This window comes from Prinia subflava, chromosome 1 (genome assembly GCF_021018805.1).
Source record: "Prinia subflava isolate CZ2003 ecotype Zambia chromosome 1, Cam_Psub_1.2, whole genome shotgun sequence".
Classification (NCBI taxonomy): Eukaryota; Metazoa; Chordata; class Aves; order Passeriformes; family Cisticolidae; genus Prinia; species Prinia subflava.
In genome coordinates this window covers 118104234-118125868 of record NC_086247.1, presented here as the reverse complement: position 1 = coordinate 118125868, position 21635 = coordinate 118104234, and the positions used below count along the sequence as shown (strand labels likewise).

General features: G+C 36.4%; 1 protein-coding gene across 5 annotated transcripts in view; it reads right to left on the bottom strand.

Annotated features, from left to right (window-relative positions):
• Positions 1-21635, bottom strand: part of TBC1D5 (TBC1 domain family member 5) — a 313125-nt gene that overhangs the window by 98831 nt on the left and 192659 nt on the right. For all 5 annotated transcript variants that reach the window (XM_063409301.1, XM_063409310.1, XM_063409291.1 and 2 more), the window contains one exon: positions 18314-18486. In XM_063409301.1, coding sequence (XP_063265371.1) covers positions 18314-18486 — 173 coding nt within the window. The remainder of the gene's footprint in view (positions 1-18313; positions 18487-21635) is intronic.

Below are 21635 nucleotides of genomic sequence, written 5' to 3'. Positions count from 1 at the left end.
GGTCCCAAGTGGCTGGATGAGGAGCTGCCCTGGCTCCACCTGCACCAACCCCAACAGCCCCTGAACAGCAACTGCTGCCGTGCTGTTCTCTTGGGGAAAGGTGGTGGTGACAACTAATAAGGCCAGAAGGGTCAGGTAGGGAGCAGCAGCAGGGACGTGTTCCCAGCTGGAAATGTGCATGCTGTCCTCCCCAGCAGTGGCAGGGACCTCAGCTGCAGACTGCCAGTCTCTGGAATTTCTCAGGTTCTTCTCTGAAGGTTCATTTTGGCTTTATGAGTTAATCACGTCAGGAGAAGTCATTTCAACGCATATGCCTTTAGGAGTAATTATATATTTAAATGATTAAACAAATCAGGAAGAAAACATATCTAGTGCAGAATGAAAGCAGTTAACATTGAAATTATTTTTTATATTTTTATATTAGTATCACAAGTTGTTTGTAAATAACTTGCTCATTTTACATATGTAAGGAGTTTTGCCATGCCCTGCAAAAATAAATTAGATTTTATTGGTGCCCGGGTATTTAATAACTTCTATTTATTTGCTGCAAGAGTGGAGAATTAAGATAGAGTAGTTTATTTCACCAAAAGACTGACAAATGGCTCATTAGACACTTATGGAACTGAAGCTAATTGTACGATTTTTTGTTGTATTAATTGTCACTGCCTGCTTAGCTGGCTAACATTGGTCATCAATACAGAGCTTTTTCCTTTCAATCTCCAAAAGAGATGAAAAAAAAAAAAGGACTTTTAAGATAAACAGAACAGTATTTATTTCCTAATATAAACAAAAATACTATTTGGATTGGAGGAGCATGAGGGAGGAGTAAGAGAGGATTAATGGGCTGGCTGTTCCCCACTGGGGCTACCAATAACAATCAATTCCAAACAGCAGTCACCTCACATCATCTAACAGCTTGAATCGTCGATAGTCAAAGATTCTCTGCCCCCCCTTTTTTTTGTTCCGATTAAATATCATATAAATTGCATCCTTTTTTTTTATTTCGTCAGAGACATAAGGTCAGAATTGATTGAATATGTACTACCTGCATATAATGATTTCCAGTTTTTTACAATCATGTGCTAATGCTGCACAGTAATGGCCTATGGATGAAGAGACAGATGTACTACCAGTCATTCGCTACACATTTGCATTAACAAATCATCATTTAATTGAAGCCCATCCAACAAGTTTATGCTACTTAAATAAAGTTCCTTTCCATAAAAGATGCTGCAATGACACATGGTTGTTAACTGCAAGGTAAATAAAAAGTAGTATTTATTTTCTTGTCACTGGTTTAGGCAAGTATTAAAATGTACACTTATTAATTTGTATTTTGCTCAGAAATAAACCACCTGACATCTAACGTAGCAATCCAAGCTAGTACCACTATGAGACAAGATAATTCACTTGTAGAAATAATCGTTTTGTAACACCACAATTTCATGCTTTACAGATTTTTATTTCCCCCCAAAATATATAATAGAACATAGTTTATATGAAGGCTATACATGAGTTGTGTGTTAATACTTTTAGGCAAGCTCTAATAACACAAACCTCAAACCCTGCTGCTATCAACATGGGCTACAATTTTTTTTATGTCTCATTGTTGACTACAAACATTGGCACCACACTTACAAACCTAGTTGCCTCCCTCCACAATTTAGATATTACTGCTTTCTTTTTAATACTGTCTAGGGAACAATTCAGGTAGGTTGTGATGCCCCTACATGTTTCAGATATAGAAAACCACTATCTATTCATTTCTCCTTTCAGAACATGTTGCAAAATATTAAAATCTGAGAAGAAAGCATGTCATAAAATGAGGAACCTATAAAACCAATTTTCTCTCCTTCTAGAGATGGTTTAACAGTACTTTCAGCATATTCAGTTCATGGTACATTTTTGCATCTGCAAAGCAGAAGAAAGATATTTTGATACTGTCTGTTAAACTGACAAACAATACTTCGAAGCTAACATGCTAGGACAAGGAGATATATTTTTAATTGTGTTTTTGGCTTAAATCTACATTTTCTAGAAACCACAATCTTTTAGGATGAAAGCACTATATAAATGAAAGATGGTATTAGTAATAATAGTTGACATCCTTTACTATGCTGGTATTGGCTTACATCTAAACACATCATTGAAATTTTTTTTTACCTAAATACAAAAATAATCAGCTATTTCCCTTTCTTGACGATACACTGAAAATAAAATATTTATTAAAAAAAAAGAAAAAGATGAAGTATCTTAGGAAAACTAGAAAATTCATTCTGAGAGTGGGAGAAAGCAGTCTTTTTCTAACCAGAGCAAACAGAATTTAAAGACAAACAGATACATTTTCCTTCCCTTCAGGAACATGCAGGGATGTGAGGAGACAGAGGAGTCTCCAGGTTGACCTTTTGTTGTTGTTGTTACTGATGATAGAAAACATATTAAACATTTCACCATACCAAAACTGAGACTACAATGTGGAACTCAGAAATATATCTAAAAGCACACTGCAGCACACAAGAAGAGATAAAACCTAAGATTTATTTCCTCAGACAAGAAACAGTGTATAAAAGCTACAAAATGCAATCCGATACAAAATAAACAGACATACAAAAAAACCCTACTGTGATTTGCCTGCATGTTCTCCAAGCTTTTTTTATATGCTAACTCAGAACAGTAATTACAGATCTTGCAAGTTGACTTCTGTTTTCCAGAACTGTGAGTTGTACGTAAAACATGCCTTTTCATCGAAACAATTACAATTAATCAAAACAGTGAAAGCTAATACTACTCAAGTCCAACCTACTGCTGTGCCCAGCAATATATCAAACTGTCTGTTGTCAAACATACTAAACAAACTTCAACAGAATGTTTTCACTACAAATAAGAGAAAACATGCTTGCTAAGTATTTTTTAGTCAAACTGCAACCTCAGTAATCCATTCTGTCACTGGATTTTAATTTGCAGTAGTCAATCACAGTCTCAGACAGATCCGTATTTGACTACAGAGAGGTAACTCACTGGGACTAACAAACGAGTACCTGCAAATGACTACTATAGCCCCAAATTAGTTTAGGGATTTATATCTGTGTACTGAGGTTTGTGCCTTTACACCATCAACTTTTTCAACATGAGATTTTGAAATGAAAGAAAGAAGAAAAATGAAGACCATGTACTACTTTTAACTGTTATTGTCCTAGAAACACACCACCTTAATAGTACTGTGTTTTCTTCAATGTTCATATTCATTTAAACTAGTACGAGCATTTATTGAAATCTTCATTGCAGAGCAGCTTCTGCCTCAGAATTTGTTCATAAATTAACAAAAGCCTCTCTCCAGAAACTCAAATTCATATTAAACACAAATCTCATCCATGATATATCTCATCCATGACATATTATAAATAGTCAACAAAAATAGATATACTTACACTTCTCATGGCACCTCCCCTGCCCTACCTAGGAGTCATAACTAATTTCTTAATAAAGAAATATGGCATTTGGTATCTGACAGAAAAAAAACCTGTTTACCAGTGAAGTCAGTCTTTTTTGCAATTGGTAATCAATGCAGAAACTGAAGTTTTACATAAAAGAAGTGATACAGAGGACAGGAATATTGGAGTTTAACAAACAGATCAGGCCTTTATTACCAGCAAGCTCCATTATGGATTTGTGAGCTTTGTAAGCCAAGCTCCCCCAAGTGTAATTAAATTTTTATTTATAATGTGTTTGTGACTGTTAACTTAGTGTTGCCTCTGCTTGTTCCCCCCCCCAAATCCAATGTGAAATAGTATTCCACATTTACTGCTGCAGAGAACGGTGCTTTATTCAGTTGCTGATTTCATCTCTAGCCTTACAAGAGATGAGAAGTACAAATAAACATATTGTATATTATTTATACACAAACACCCGTGTCTTTAAGCATAGATATATATACATATACACTCCTGCATGCAGAAGCTCCAAGCCAAAACTGAGGACAAAAGAAGTACGTGTCAGTTAAAATTGAACACATGTGAGCAAGCATCACTTTTTTTCCCTACCAAGAGCACTATTTATCACATATTTATATCGTGGAGAGACATGAAAGCTTCAGTAAGATAGGGCGATGCAGCACTGCAGAGTACATTTTATGCCGCAAGCCATGTCTGAGATTAGTGTAAATGTACCAGGAAAAGGTTCTAAACTCCAACAAAGCTGGCATCCACTCTTTATTTTTTTGTTCATTTATGAGGAGGACTTCATGAAAAAGCCCTCTGACTCCAAGAATGTATTTTTTATTTTTTGCATTAACTCTATTCCTGCTTTCATTCAGGTATTACCCTCCGGTACCAATACTTACATGAAAAAAAAAAGAAGCTTAATATAAGTAACCACAGGAGGATCTCTTCTCCCCTTGAAAAACTGCAAATAAAGATGTCAGCTATTGAGTATATTTGTGGCGTCTCCAGCAGCTGCTGTTAAATACCAGCTGGTCTAGCTGATTAAAATTACCTCCGAGTTGGTATTATAAAGATGCCTGGGCAGCGTTGCTGTATTAATGGATTATTGAGTGAGCGATGAAAACCTTGGCCAGCTGATGCGTTTTATTACAGATAGGCTTTATGATGTGTAATCACTGTAATTTTTATAACTAGAGGAAATGGGAAAAAAGAAGAACCTTCTTTCTCCCCTCACACATAGCGAAATCAGTTGAACCAGATTTTTTTTTTTGCCAGTCTGTTACTTAGGAGTTGGCTAAATAATTTGGGTTTTAACAGTTTCTGCATATGTAAGACTTTATCCACACCTACACATACACAAAGAATGAGAAACTGTGTTCAAGGCTACGCTGTGTTTGCCTATTTTACATATGCTTAGGTTTACACATTGGATATTTATTTCGTCTTTTGACTACCAGGCGAGTGCTGCAACTGGCCATATGAGATAAACCCTTGTGCATTATTTAATGACTGAGCTATGCTGCAAACACACCTCATATTCTCCAGGTTCAGCAATTCAGCTGGTGAGGTCTCATGTCTGGTCTCTCCATCTCTTGCCTCCCACATTCTTCTCCCCTTCCAGCAAAACCTTCACACAGTATGTCTTTTAACCATCTCTCAAACTTTCTTCTTCCTTACTAACCACATATTTACTATATTGTCTTGACTTATGATGGTAGTTTAATTTGCTACCAAACTAAATGTGCTAATTATGAAAATCATGTAACTGTTACCAGTTTTATTAAAAAAAATGACTGGGTACTTGGAAGATTCAGATATACTGGTGAAAAATTTTATTATAGATAAATTGTGTTGTGAGGTGCTTCAGCATTCAAGCCAAATGCTATTTACTGAAAGCATCTCAAGAGAAAATACTGCAATTTTTTCAGGAATGGACACACACCAAAAGCCAACTAATGATACCTGAATTTTTCAGTGAAATGAGAACTGCTGTAATGTAAAAAGAGAGTTAAACTAAAAAAAGGTCTTAAGTGCTTAAAACTTCCTTAAGCAAATGTAAGATTGCTTGGTTTTTAAACACAGAAGATAATTAATATTAACTCTTCCACAAAGTTAAGAAAACCAGTCTCTATAATGTTCATAAACTGATACAAGTTACAAAATTTTATAGGACGGGCCCTATGAAATATAGCTGGGTATTATTCTAGCAAATAAATTATAGAGACAAATCTTTGGGAGTTGCTACTACATCACACACATTCACCTGAAACTTCTGTTGAGGATTTTTTACTCATGTTGGTATTTATGTGAAGTCCTGCAGACAGATTATTTAAACCATGTCCTAAAAGAAAAAGCTGCTTTAATTCCAATGTTTAATAGATCAAAAGATAAATTAGATCAAAGATGGATCAAAAGATAAGTTAAAGCTAATTGAATGAAGAAGCTTGTTAAAGGCAAAGATTTTACAATGGACATTATTTTTTTATTTAAAGGTGAGCCTTAGAAATAAATTTTGGTCCATCCAAGACTAAAATCACCTAGGTGCTCCCCTTCTTTCATTTTATGAGTAGAGCCTGAGCTGCACTATGGTGCAAATGTGCATTTCCAAGATGAACACCTGATAACCTGAATATATGATACACATCTCTAATGAATCACCTGGCTGTTCTGAAACACTTTTGCACTGCCACAACTAGCTGTTGAAATAATGATGCTAGTTGTCTGCAAATAGAGGGAGAAAAGCATGTTTCACCAGGTAGATATGCTGCAGATAAAAAAGGGCCTTTCCACTCTTTCTAATTTCATCTTATTTTATAGAATTGTGTTATCATTGAGGTTGGAAAAGACCTCAAAGATCATCAAGTCCAACCTAGCACTGCTGAGTCCATGACAAAACCACGTCCCTAAGTGCCACATCTACATCCCTTTTAAATACCTCCAGGGATGGCAATCCCACTACTTCCCTGGGCAGCCTGTTCCAGTGTTTGACTTCCTATGAAGAAACATTTTGCGACATGGAACGTTGTTTCTGCAGAATGTCTGAGCAGAGGTAAGGCAGATGGGCCAAGCCATGCGGACAGGCCAAGGAGGGATGTGTAAGGTGAAACCAGAGCAAGCTGTGAAGCTGCAGAGCTCCCTGCAGCACGTAATGGCAGTGCCAGTCTGAAGCACCTCAGCTTCGAGCTGTGCCAGGAGCAGGCGGCAGAGCGGCGGCTGGCTGCTCTCAGGGGCATTGTCATCCAGCACCTGCCCTGCCTCCGCTTCACAGCTGCAGCCTGAGTGGACCTTGCAGTCAGAAACCTCCTCCAGAAGGGAGGGGCGTTTTCACATTTGTTCCAATAAAGAAAATAAAATGAAATAATAAAATAGCGATAGTTTTGGTTTGGCAAAACCCCCACAGTTCCTATTTTCTCAAACCATGTGGTTTTCATTCTTCTGCTGGGAGCCAACAATGGGTCTGCAGCTTGCAGCCATGAGTGAAAAACAAACCAGAGAACAGCTGTCTGTCCCAACTACTTTTTGGTTTTTCCTGCGGTGCGCTCCACACACTACTCTAAAAGCATTTACCCACCCTGGGCACAGCTTAGGTGGGGTTTGCTGGGGTGCTGGCCAGGCTGGGGCTGCCATTTGCTAAGGAAACTGCTGGTACTCTGTGCCTTGCCTCAGCACCAGGATAGGGGAATTCAGCTTCTCTGAGCTCTCCCACTGCATACTTTTCATGCATTTATTGAATTTTCAACTTGAGCAACCCTCACAAAAATAAATGACAAACCCACCTTGAATCTGCAAGGCTTTGAGGGTATTTGAGGGACGTTTACCATACATCATGGAGAGGTGTCTCTCGGATCTAACCATGGATGGGAAAAAACCACCTTAGTGTAGAGGAAGACATAGCCATGGCTGAGACATAGCGCTAATGTGAAATATTCCAAGTTTCTCACAGAAGGACTATTTGAAGTAAAATTTATATCACTGTCACCCATGGGGATCCACATCAAGACAGCCAACTGGAAGCACTGAAAAAGTAAATTATTTTGTCCGAGAAGGAAAAATTAAAGGCAATCCTCTAAAAGTGCGTATCATTACAATAGGTATAACAAGTATTTTTGCATTTGTGGTAAATGCATATACATTGATAAACTCTGAATTAATGGTCAATTTAACACGCATACTAAATTCTACGCAAAACAAGATTCTTAATTCACTTGGGTTAATAAACATAAAATTCTGATAATTACAGATACAATAATGTCATATGAGCACTTTAAACATATGCTGTGGGAATTAAATCCAGGCTATTCCTGCCCACTAAGGACCAGTTTTTAATCTTCGATGCATGATATGTAGTAATGGATTTTACGAGTTGACTTTTTTAAATTTGATGATCAGGTTAATGAAATTTATAATGATATTTTTCACACCAAGTTCAAAATAGTAGTTAACTCCTTGGCAGAGGAATTCAGATTGGACATGTAATGGATGTACCAGCAACTGCTGATGTGAAAGGATTAATCATCATTTTAGACTTTTATTAAATTAGATAAAATGGGATAGGCATGAATCAGAATATATAGCAATTAATCACTGGACTTTATTGAGTCTTTTAAAAATCTTATTTGGTCCTGAGTTGACAACTAATCTAGGCCATTCTGTGCCCATTTGACAAACTCTCCAGATAATGACTGTGACTAGAACATTAATAATATCGTCATTTAGCAAAAAATATTTATTCTCTATGTAAACTACTTTTTTTTAACATTTGTGGGTGTTGAAGGTAATATTAGTCACACCACAACATTGCAATTCAGCTCATCTTCTGCTACTGAAATATTTTGCTTTTATAAATTTGCTTTTTTTTTTAATTTAGGTAATGGATAGACCAGTATGTACAGATGACCAAAGTTTTTGGTATATCCAACTTGCACTTAATGTAAACTGTTACAGCTATACACACTGGAATTGCTAGAAAATAAAAATTACTAAACTTTTGAAGTTTATTTATTGATCACTGAGAACCACCCCAGTTAAATTACCATAAACCTCAACATCACAACAACTACTAATCCAGCTAATAGGAATTAAGGGAGATGGAAGATACATAATAAGCATCTGGGGGATATGGAATTTATCCCATGAGTGTAGTAAAGAGCTCATAATTTAAGAGTGCCAAAACCCAAGTGCATCATGAAGGCCTTTCCTCACAAGTGACATTAATTGCATATCCCACAGATGCTTATTACATATTCTATTTATACCTCTGAGAAGAAAAATATTCGTTTAAAGTTTAAAGGTTTAGTACTGCTTAAACACAATGTAACACAGCTGTCTCATGATGTCACAGGGAATATCAAAGGCTGCAGCACAGAGTCATAATGTAAGAAATAGTTTAGACAGAAGATAAATCAGGGAATGTGTTTCAGCATGAGAGCCCCAGAGCTCAGATGTACATTAAAGCAGGATGCAAACTATGTACTTCAGCTGGATTTGGGATTACACCATTAGAAAGGTTTTTCTGATTACAGCTATTGAAAAAAGAAAAAGGAGAATTAAATCTATTTCAATTATTTTAAACAGTTTTTCAATAAGTAGCATGTCAAACCATTAATACTAATACATGAATTGCTAAAGTCAAAGATGCCGTTATCTGTGCTACTGCTCAGTTTATACAAATATAACCATCACAATTAATGTTCCTACATATTAAGCATGCTATTATGTTGTAAATTTTCTGTGAGGACTATTTTCATCTGTTGACATGACTCTTTTGTGATTTCTTTCATAGACAAGTAAGACAATGAGAATTCTTTGATTCAAAATATCCCATACAATTCTAGCTAACTGTATTTCCAGTAGTAAAAAACCCTGCAAACCTGATATTACTGATTTTGCATGTCATTCCTACATGTACTTGTTAGAAATAGAATAAACTGCAAGGCCCAAGCTTAGACTCTAACAGCTCACACAACGTTCACTGATGTATGCTGTAAACAATTAAAGACTTTGTTTAGATGAGTGGAATTTTGAGTTAAACACTGTAAAAATGTTTTATAACATACAACATGTTACACAGTTCTCCTGCTACTTGTATGTAGCAGGAGAACTGTGTAATGTTGTGGGTATTATCCAAAGTATGAAAATAATTTTGCTAACTTCTCCACTTCTGTGAATAAAAACCTGATAGCATTATTGGTAGGAGTAACAGCAGTCAGACGCTGCAGGAGTTTCATTATTTTGTTTTTTCTGCATTATATTATAATGTGAATTTAAAAACCAGAAAAGATGAAATTTCTTTTCTCTCTCCACTTTCTCAATACCAAGAGCAAAAGATATTAATTCTGTGGCATTCAATGATCATTGTATTGGACTCTTTTTCAGGCAAAAAATTTATAAAAGGTAATTAAAGGAAGTATGCTAACCATGGTCAACAAATAAGGTGATAAGAAGTAAAGAAAAGAACATCATTAAAAGTGACAGATGACAGTATAAAGGCCTATGAAAGGCAATGCTCTCTCATGGAGTTCCCAAATTGATGTCATATTGGGTGAAACCATTTTGTTTTCTGAAATTTGGGGAGAATTGCTGTTCTGCTATCTATACATCATATAGTGAATAATGAAGTCTAGGTGCATCCATGGTCTTTTTTCCTTAGAAACAATGCTATCTGGAAGTTCAAGGGAGTCATCACTTGGAGTCAATACCAAGCTGCAAATGCTATGCTGAGAGTGTTTTCAGAGAAAGAATATAGAAGGACAGCACCCTTGGCTTTCTATGAAGGTTCAAGTATAACTCGTTCATTGATTTCAAAATACGTATTGGAAACAAGCTCCTACTCTTGTCCGCTTTTGCTCTTTTTCACTAGACAATTCTATTTTGCAATGCTGTGCACAGATTTTCTCTTCTTGCCAAAATCTGTAGAGTCTTCCTGCTAAGTTATGTACCTTAACCCTTTAGGGCCTCTTGCTATTACATTCAGTATGAGGTGTGATGAAATGTTCTCCCCATTTTACAGGATTAGTTTGGTAAAATAATTCTGTTCTTAAAAACGTTTCTCAAATATAATTTTTCATGCTTTACCTAGACTAAAATATTGTGAATTCATACAATATGCAAAAGTTACAAAAATTGTGCACCCTAATTAACAGCACTACTCTTGAGCAACCTATTCCTGTGACCTGTGTTAATGGATTTTATTCTTCGGATATGGATGGCTTGCTTTAATATTTCATAGGGTACTTTTAAAAATTCTTGCTCAAAACCACATCAGAACCAGAAAAGATATTCAAGGCATGCACCTATTTGGAACAAGAATTTTTTTTTTATTGATGAGGCTTCTATGACTCTAACAAGATGTTGGAAAGAGGTTCACAAGGTCATGGAGAGCTACTATCCAGCTCACTCATTTTAAAAATTAGGACAGATCGTTGCATTATTTTTAGGGCAGGATCTTTTACTGTTGCACGGACTTGCAACTCTGTTATGTATCTTTCCAACTCAAGAACTCAATAAAATAACTGCTAGAGAAAATCCAGAACATGTAAGGGGAATTATATAGGTTGCCTGCAGGATTTCCCACCTTTTCCCCCTCCCTTGCCCAAACCCCTCACCTCAGTCTGTAACATCTGGTTAGACTGAAGGGAAGGGAGAGCACTGTCGATAGTGGTAGAAATGACTATCCAGGCATCAAGACCTAATCTTGGTATCTGACACGGTAGCAGAGTGACTTGGCTACCTGGTGAATTATTACTTCGGTGGAGAGAAAACCCAAAAAGGAAGCATCCTTCCCAATGCTGACACTATACTGCCTTTCATTTTCCCAATTAACAGCATTTTACTGGGCAATCAGATGCTTTTAGAGAAAATGCAGACTGGCCATATTCCTACAGAATTACTATTTCACTAATTTTCAACAACATTTTCATTAGTGATGAATTGTGGTTTCAGGATATAATTTTCTGCTAAAATGAAGAACTCAGATGAAAATGACCCTGAAGAGCCAGATGATTAACATGTCCTCCTAGGCTAAGGCAGACTCAGACTGAAGACTGAGCTATCCCTAAAGTTGACAACCCACACCTCAAGGCACTTCACTACCAACTGCTTTTTTCTCAAAGACAATTCCTTGTCATTCTTCTTCCCCTGCTACAAAAATCCAAAATGGCCTAGGTTGTTCTGACATGGGATATTGACTGAGCATTAAAACCTTAGGTTTCTTAAAATAAGATTTACCTCTGATTCCAACAGGCCAAAATTATGCATTTAAGTATTTCATGCTAATCTGTTTCAAAGATTTCAAACAAAATTTTCTTAGCTGCATTACCCACTAGATCCCAGTTTGGTATAACTTTTAAATATTCCAATTTTAAGAATAAGCAGTGAGAACAAAGCACTGGTTAAACAAAACATGAATTATCCACAGGACTGGATTCTACAGGAAATGTCTTGGTTACTATCAAATGCTTAAGTCCGAAGTGCTGTATTTTACCTCCTAACATCATGTCAGCATGGGTATGCTGGCACAGTTTCATTTTTTAGGCATAGGCTGAGATAATTACTTTCTGCAACAGTTACTTGACCTACTTACTGCCTTTTTTGTACCAATTTCCAAGATGAGTTTTCTATAGGAAGTTCCTTGTAATTGAAAGAAACAAAATGATGCAATAAATTAAACAGTACCTGGTTAACCTGAACAGCTGATGTGATTTAGGTATAAAGGAAGTAAAGGGGAGGTAAATACTTAATATATGGCACCTTAAATTTCTTATTGGAGTAGAACTTCTCTATACATTGTTCTGCTTTTATAGCCAACAGCTACTGCCTACATAAGTTAAAAAAACAAAACAAAACAAAAACCAAACCAAAAGCAAAAACCAAACCAAACCAAAAAAATAACCAAACAAAACAAAGACAAAGATAGCCTTCCATGCATGTGTCTATATTCCTACTAAATTCATCACAGGTTTAAGAAGATACTAATTCTATTCAACTCCAGTGGTCTCTAAGCCTGTTTATCTTTAATGCTACCAGCTTTTTTTCTTTTCAGGGTATGACACAATAGTCAAAACGGAAGCCTTCTTGCTTTTTTTCCTTCCCAGATAAAGATAACTTCATATGTACTTCATATGGGAAGCACATCACCTGCATCAAGGAGCAACAAAATGACAAATCTGCATTCCATCCTCACAGACATCCAGTACTACTCATTATCATCTCAGCACATAATTATGCAGCAGGAGAGTAAAACTCTGACAAACACTTTTGACACCTCAACCAATCCTTCATTCTGTTTATAGAGTGGTCTTTTACATTATTTACACGTTAAAATCTTCAAGTCAGAGGTAAAACTAGAATACTATTTGTGACAGTTGGGAAAAAGGATAGAATCACAAGTTCATCATACTGTAATTTTTAACCTAGTACACAATGAGAAGCAACACAAAATGAAATATACATTTTTTCAACCAATGAACTAGAAAGCTTTTTGAGGAACTCAACAATGAGGAACAGATACCTATCATTTAGGAACATGAAAGGGTGAGTAGCCTTACCTCAAAACAGAAGCAGCTTTTAGAGTCAAGCAGGATTTGCTTGCTGCCTGAGGTAAGATACCTACCCTGATCTTCAAGAATTGTCCTCATTTAGTTGCAAAGAGGAAGTAATTCAAATTAGTAAACCATGGCAGCACAATTGGTACGGCAACAGTAGCTGAGGCATGTCTCCATCAAAATACATGGTAGCTTTCTAAAGTATCTTCATGTTTCCTTCTATCATCTAACTTGGAAATCAGAAAGGCTTCCTCTTACAGTACTTTTTTCACCATGCAAGATACAATTCATAGCAATGTCTTCAGGTGCCTGAGTCAGTCCCCAAAAGCTCTGTCTAAAAACCCAGTAGAACGTATCCTATCATCTGTGGGACCAAGAGAGAACACTGACATTTTTTAGAAGGGCCTGGCACTAAATCCTCAACAGGTCCTCTACTGAGAGACAAGCTGGGATTTAAGTCCATTAAAACCTGTTTTATATGTAATGCTTTGTTTAATTCAAACAGAAAATAAGTACTGGAAATCAACAGCAGTTCCAAATACTAAGTTCATGAATAATTTGGTTCTGGACGTTCAAATGAGAATTATTGCTTTGTTCAGAAAGACTTTATATTTGCTTCGTCTTACAGATTTGTAGATACTCACTGCCAGATACTTGCTTTCTAATAGCAAGGCCAGATTTTGGTGGTTCCTCTATTATGTGCACAATGGCTCAAAGTTGCTTTCATTGTAATTGCTGTCCAATTGATTGATGACACTGGATTAAAAGCTACAGAGGAAAAGTAATGGGTTTGGACCATGTCATATATTATCTCATTTTCTTTTGGTGTGAGAATCCAAAACAGACTCACACATCCTGCATGATCTGAAAAGTTCTCCTTGGCAAGACTGATCTTTGATTTACTTTTTCTGTAGATCATAAAGACTTCTTATTCTGATAACTAGTGGGGGTTTTATTTTTTCTTCCAGATACAATGAATATGATTTACGTTCCTTTACTATACAAGTAAAATCCCTTAAATTCTCCCTCCAGAGACCAATCTGATTACGCAAAAGAATGCTGCCTGGTACCATAATGGCACGGGCGAGAGAGTAAGACAGGTGGATGCCCCACAGCAGTGCTCACAGCAACGCAAGTAAGGATAGTTACAGTGGAACAGCACATCTGCTGTTGACTTTACCGTAACGTCACCTTTCCAATGCTATTTTCAGATCTACACTCGTGCCTAGTTCCCCTGCAACTTAGTTTGCACCCTTCTCTTAGGTTTTGTGTTTCTCTATTTGCTCCCTGCGGTGGAGGTGCCAGCCCGCAGGGTGAGCGCCTGGAGCGGCAGCGGGCGGTGTCTCTCTGACCGTGGGCCGCGGAGCAGAGGCGGAGTCATCGCCGCCCAGCTGAGCTACAGCCACCATGAAATACTCACGGTCACCTCTGCACATGCTTTACTGTCTGTTGGACGTGAGCTTAGGAAGAGTTTGCTTTACCATAACACTACCATCAGTGTTATATGCAGAAGCTGGAGAGGTTATGCCAACATTTAATTTTTGTTCTTAAATAAAGCTTTTTGTCCTTGTGCCTTGCCATGATCTTTCTATACAACTGTATCATATATATTTACATGATATGGCTGTACTTATTGCATGCAGTTCCGTGAGAAATCCATTTGGTACAATATAATTCACCCTCAGTACATAAAATAAAGTGGTAATAATATTATGTGGGACCTTTCCAATTTATTCATCTTTTCAGTGAAACGTAAAAGAAGTTGCCTACTACAAATTCCTTTAAATGGAAGATCATGTCCTAAAATACAGGTATATGAAGACTTTCCTCAAATCCTGTCCTTTTCTCAAGCTGAGAGCCGAACCTGCTTAATTTGTCCCTGCAAACACTGGCCACTGCAGAAAATGCAGTATCGTTTTGCAATATTTTGTAGTTTAACATGAATTAGATGTAAGGGTCAGAGAAATTAACATCAGAGTACCAAGTAATCTAGGACATTAATCATTGTTAACTCTTCTAATTTTAAAATTAAACTGAATATTCAATCTGTCAACCCTTGGGAATATTCAATTTTTATGTTCAATCCTAGCAATTTTTTCTTTTTATTTAGAGAAAGGTTTATTATCAGGAAGCATGTCACTGAACTATTAATGTAATCAATTCCATTTTATTTTCAAACCATTTTAGCACTTGACTTTACAAAGTACAAAATTAGATATGATTAGATAATTATTATAGTTTGGTTAGACTATTCACAGTACTACCAAGAGAGTGAAACAATGTTATTCTGCAAAACATTATCTTGGGGTCCAGGCTAGAGACACAGCAAAGAAAGAAGACTGAGGAATGATAAGGCACCAACCCTTTATCTCTGTATTGCCGGTTTCATTTCAGCTGGTATTAATAGCAGCTGAGTAATTATCACAGGGACAAGCAGTGCTGACTGCAAGTGAATGAAAGTGCAGTCTCAAAATTTCCAGATACAGAAATTCCTGTGCTAAGGCTGCTGCTGTCTATTACACCAATTGAACTCCCAGAGCATGGAAGTACAGCACAGCCAGGAGGTACCTTACTGTACCTGACTGGGTTCTCTTCCCAATCAGCAATGGAGTGAGACAGCCAGGGAATGCAAAGTCTGTTCACTGCTGTGCTCTGCAAGAGAAGTCAATCTACTGCTTTGAGCTAAAACTTCAAAACCGGGCAGCTACCAAAATTAATGAGTTGTACCACACATACTGAAATGCCTGTTAAACTTCCTCTTGTAAGCAGGTAAGCATAATTTAGGAAGTGTATAATCACATTTTATTGTAAAGGACAGTTTCTGAACATGGAAATGTACAAACAGCTGAGGTACCTGACCTCCCAGCAGAACAAGTCATGCTAAAGTTTGAAAAATAAAAAGAAGCTTTTGGAAAGATCAAAGGATGGAATCAACTGTATGAAAATGTAAAGGATTGTCTTTGCCTTGCCCCAGAAGGTTATAGAAGGATGTAAAGTATAAAATGCTGATTTTTAAAATAACTGAACTTTATAACTTGTGCAAGTTAGGGTAGACTGTCACTACATACAGGCCTTTCACGTTGATCCTGTTCTCTAGGAATGCCATAATATCCTTTTTGAGCAAAGTTCCCAGTCTTCCTTCCACCATTTGTATATTTTTTTTTGAGTGGTATCAAGGCTTACAGATGAATATTTATTGTTGGTAAGTCTTCAGCAAAACAAGAAACTTCAACAAAAAACTCAGATGAATTCTGCAGTTTGGTTAGGTTAAGCAATTATTGATAAACTATGTTGCTTAAGAAATGCTGTTTCTAGTTCAAGAAATGTTAAATACAGGAAAAGATACAGTGTCTCAGACTGTCAGGTGGCTCACTACTGGAAATTACTTCTCTGAAGAGTTCAGATATCATTAAAGGTGAGAATAATACAACACAGTCAGGCTCCTTTCCCTTTTTTTTTCTCCTGTCTGTATCAAATCAGAAATTGGAGAAGGATATGACCTCACAGATGACCCATTTTCCTCTTCTGTTAATGCAGATTCTGTCTGTATGATACCACCCATTTCTGAGAGCTTTTCAAAGCCTGCTTTAAGACATTCTGATGGTTTTTCCTTTGTTAATTTTGATATATTATTTTACAGTCTAACAGCTCCCTGTTAGTAAGGTTTTCCTGATAGTCAGCCTGAAGTTCTCTCTCATAATTCATTCTCTTAACTGCAAATTTCTTCATTCAGATTCAGTTCTATTCATGCCACACCAGACTGAATCGTTCTTCTGTTATTATAATATAATGTTTAGAGCTAAAATACAATTTTTTCTTCCAATTATTTCTCTTACTGAAAGGCAAAATCTTAAACCAATGTGAATACCTACATTGCAAATTATTTTTGCCCCAAAAATATCTGTTTGCAAATTTCCAAAGTTTAACTTATTTTATTCTCTCTTTGTTTTCATTAGTCTTCATAAATGAAACAATGTATTTTTGTTTTCCTTGATGTATATACAGTCTACTTATTCATTATTACCCCTGAAGTTTATTAGGGATGCCTGCTTTCTCTTCCAGACTAGTGAAGAGATTAAGAAAATACACTATGCAAAAAATATTGTAATAAGACAATCTGTCCTCTTTGTACTTTTAATATGTTGAGTTTACTTGGCTTATTTTTCCTCCCCTACAGGTAACTTATACCCACAAAGTGTATTTAAGTAAGATTTGTAGAATTACATTTATCTTCCTAATGTAAGTTACTAATAAGTAGCTCAACTCTTCTCTTGAGAGTATACTGTGTTGCAGCACTTTTTCATTTTACAGTAATATCAAATTAGACTTTAGTGTTAAGTATTGCAGTTATGGGCTGACATTTACATAGTCACCTCTTCCTTCCCTTTCTCTATTTTCTATTGAGTTGTTACAATCCACAATTGCATTTTCACACCTATATTTTTTTTTCATTTAAGGCAAAGCCAATCTTACTTTAAATCACTGCAAAAATTTTTTTAAAAAAGTGTCATTTTCTCTGTCCTTGCAACGGCACATATGGCTTGCTAACTCCTTAAGGAATAATCAAAATGAATCTAATGTCTAGAATTCCAGACAATGAAGGCAAGATTCTTCTTCAAAACCATGGTCATTTCACCAATACTCATAGGTCATACAGATTGCACACTTCTGTGTTGACCCACACTGACTACTGCAGCTATAAATAATTTGGATTCTGTGCTGCACAAACACATGGATAAGGCCACATCCAAAGTCACAGCTGGCCCAATAATCCCCCCTGGAAAGGAGGTATACAGTACACAACTAGCTGACTGGATTTGAAGCAGCTTCATGGAAAAGGGAATACCTGGGCTGACTCTGTACACAGAAAATTTATGCTGGTAATACAGGGGGAACATACCCCTCCCCCTGTATTACCAGCATCCAAAGCCCCATAACACAATAGGGAAAAGTTCACTGATGTTAAACTGGTGATAAAAACTAAGTGAATAAACCACTGAATGCTAGTAAGTTTTTTCTGTCCTATTATCCCATGTGTTCTTACGGAGAACTCCAAGTAGACTCTGTACTTGATTCAGAAAGTGCAGGAGTCTTCCTCAGGGTCTCTAATATGTAGCTGAATGGACATTATCTGCACTGAAAATGCCAGAGTCACAACTGCAACAGTAGGGTGGCATTTACTGTAATGCTGCAAAACAAATAAGTTCTCAGAGATGAGTACTTCTTTTTAGTCCCATTCCTCTAATCCAAAATTTAAGGGGAAAAATTTTCTAACATAGTGAAACAAAATCCCCAGGGAACAAAATTCAATAATGCTTTGCAAACACTTACAGTCCATAAATCTGTGGAGCAATTTCCAGTCGGTTCAGATGCATGTACAGCTCAATATCATGTTTCTTCAGCAGATGATCCTGAATTTGATTTACTTTTGCTACAATAGCAATAGATGGCCCCAAGTCCTGTGGCCTTGCAAAGGGCATAGGTGTTATCATCACATCTTTCTCCTGCAGACACAGAGAACAACGTGAAAAAAAGAACAACCCATGAATCCTTACTGTCCAAAGGAACTGTGTGCAGGGGATTTCATTTGTTGTAAACATTGGCTTCTGAATAAACACAGCAATAACTCATTTCTTTTACAGCAGAAGAGGAATCTCAAGTATCCACTTCTGTGGAAGGTATTGTGGGATTCCCTTTCCCAGGCGTGCCAAAAAGTGCCTGTCATTCTGCACATCAATTTTTACGTGCATGCTTTACTTTTCATGCTCTGACAAAGTGTTGACAGCTTTATTTTAGCTTTAATATCAGCAGTCTGAGTCAGTCCAGAATAAAGCAGATGAATGGTAACTCAGTAGAGAATATATGCCCTCAGAGGACAATAAATTGCATACCAAATAGGAAGTAACTTATTTTCAAACAATCCTTTCTAAACAGGCTTCCCTTGCACAGAAAATCTGGTGGCTTTATCTTAAAACCTACACAGCTTTGATAAAGCATCAGAAACTTTTAAAGGAAAAAAGAAGCAGAACAATGAGAAAGCAGCTGGTTGGACCTGAGGGCTGTGCAAACTATGCCATGATCTACAACACAAGACACAGCAAGTGAAAACCAGTGGAATATTAGCATCCTTGAACATGATAGTACTTTAAATTCATTCTTCTTGCAAAAGAGTGTAGTATTACTGAAAAAAAGACAGAATGCTAGAAAGAAATGCAGCAAGTAATGAACTGCACTGAATAGAAAACTTGTAAAAAGAAGAATAAAAAATAAAAAAGGACAACTCAAACCTATCAAGAGAAAGGTAGGGGAGCAGGGAAATAGAGAATTAAACTGTTAGGAACAATGTTAAGGTTATAAAACAGAAAAAATTGGAACAGTAAGAAGAGAATTTTGCAGTGACTTTGCTACAATCTGTCATCATGACCTCTGACCCAAAAGTTTCACTTTGAAAAACAGTTGCTGGTTTTTTATATTTTTGCTCACTATATTAATAGAGAAGCATTATCCAGCTCAAAGGGTTAATAATTTCAGGAGACTTCCTTGCACTTTACATTGTTTAAATACAAATTCACTAGTTTATATATTGTGGAAAGAGCATTATTTTTAACATTCAATAATAAAGAAAGTTTGTTTTTGTTGTATAAGCTTTTCCCAATTTCATTTCCTATGATTATTTCAAAATCACTTTCAACATGGTTTAACATTCATATGGGCAGTGAACATTTAATAATGTCTACCAAAAAGTCCATTTTTTGTGTTGATCTTCTTTGCCTGAAGTACCTTTTCTTAAATTATTCAATTTCTGTACTGCAGAATATATGGAAGGATGTAGAGCTGTGATTTCAGGTAATATGTTTCTGTTTAAGGACCTGATTTATTATAAATTGTATCTTAAAATCTGCTTAATTGTTGCTTTGCTATGGCAATTGCAGTGAAGGGACTGATCTGTCTATTACAGTGTGGTAGTTCAACCATGGTATTGTGGTACCAAGACATACTAATTTAAAATTCTCCACTAAATCACTTGACAAAAGCTCCCTCAGACTGTCAAATAAAGCTCACTGACATGGCATGTACTTACTCCAAATCTTTGCTATTCTAAAAAATAGGAATTTAAAATCAAATACCTAGTGTCTTAGAAGCCAATAAGCAATGCTGTTACTTAGTTAAATACCAAAGTTACTCATAGCTGCAGGTACATTGAGAAAGGACATTTCTCCTACCTCATTTTTTAGATTATTCTATTAAATTATTTCTTACCAAACTGGGCAGCCTTCTTTGTACCCTGAATTTTATTTCTGCATTGTATGGCAATTTCCTATAATTTCAGTCCCATTTCACTACTTTCTTGGTCATAGGCAAGAATGCAAAATATTGAAAGTAAGTATCCACTAACCTTCTTCTATACAGAAAACCACTCTTAAAGCATGATATAGTAATATTGCCTTAATGTTAAATGTCAATCTATATTAATTTCTTTTCATAAACATATGGATTTATCTTTGAAACCAATCATATAAGTCTGTAACTCTATGTATTTGCAGACTGTGCGTGTTCTATCATTTGGCACACATCTGGGGTATGAACTTTATTGTGGTTTATTCAAATTGACTTTAACTTCAGCCTGACCACTTCATGCACTCGTAACTCTGATGATTCAGAAGACCTGTATTTTTAAGCTTTTTTTTAAATTATAGGCATAAAACCTTATATGGAAAGCTCAATATCAGAATCCCTCTGCTTATTTGAACTCGTAATATGAAAAGACTAGCTATTACTCAGCTTAGTCTTTACACCATTAGTTGTCTGTGGGTTTCAAGCCATCTTTACAAAATTACAAGACAGATTATTAAAGCTTGGCTCAAGTGACGAAAGACTGTGAATACCAAAACTAATGCAAGCCTCCTCTGTGCCAAAATTGGAGTTATTTGTCACTTGCAGCATTTGTGCACCTTGGCATAATGCAGCACTGACACATTGCTGACTGTCAGACTGACTGACTATCAAACATGGCTAAGTGCGTCCAATAGTATGCGCTGGCTTGCCATTTCTAAAAGCACGAGATAAGTAAATGGTATCCATCAAAATGTAGTTTATCAGCATCTCAGAAATTAACCCTATTAACAGAAATCTTCAAGGCATGACAGAATCTGTGAGGAAGCAGCTGCAGCCAATAACAAAGCCTTGCCTGTACGTGCCTCCTGATATTGTGTACTCCACCAAGAAGCTCGGTGGATGACTGGAGTGCCACTAAGTCATGTCTGTTGTCTCCTCTCACACAATTTGGTTGAGAAAATGACAATACCTCTAGTCACTTGAAATTGCTCCAAAAATCACATAGCTGGTGTGAAACAAACAGACTAAACAGAAAGATGCTCAAATAAACTAATAAAACCAAACCGCCAAAATGTTTAACTAGAAATCACTCACAGTGCCTGTGCCTAAAGCCAAGTGGACAACACAATACTGTGCCCCTGCTCATACTCATTACATAATTATTTGCCACATGAGAGAAAACACCCATTTGCTTTTTGTGAGCATTCAGGTCTTGCAAACAAATTTGAGTGCATGTGTTTAGTTATCTATTACTAACATGAACTATAAATGATCAAAGGATGTGATTCACAGTAAAAAGAAAAAATGAGGGACGGCT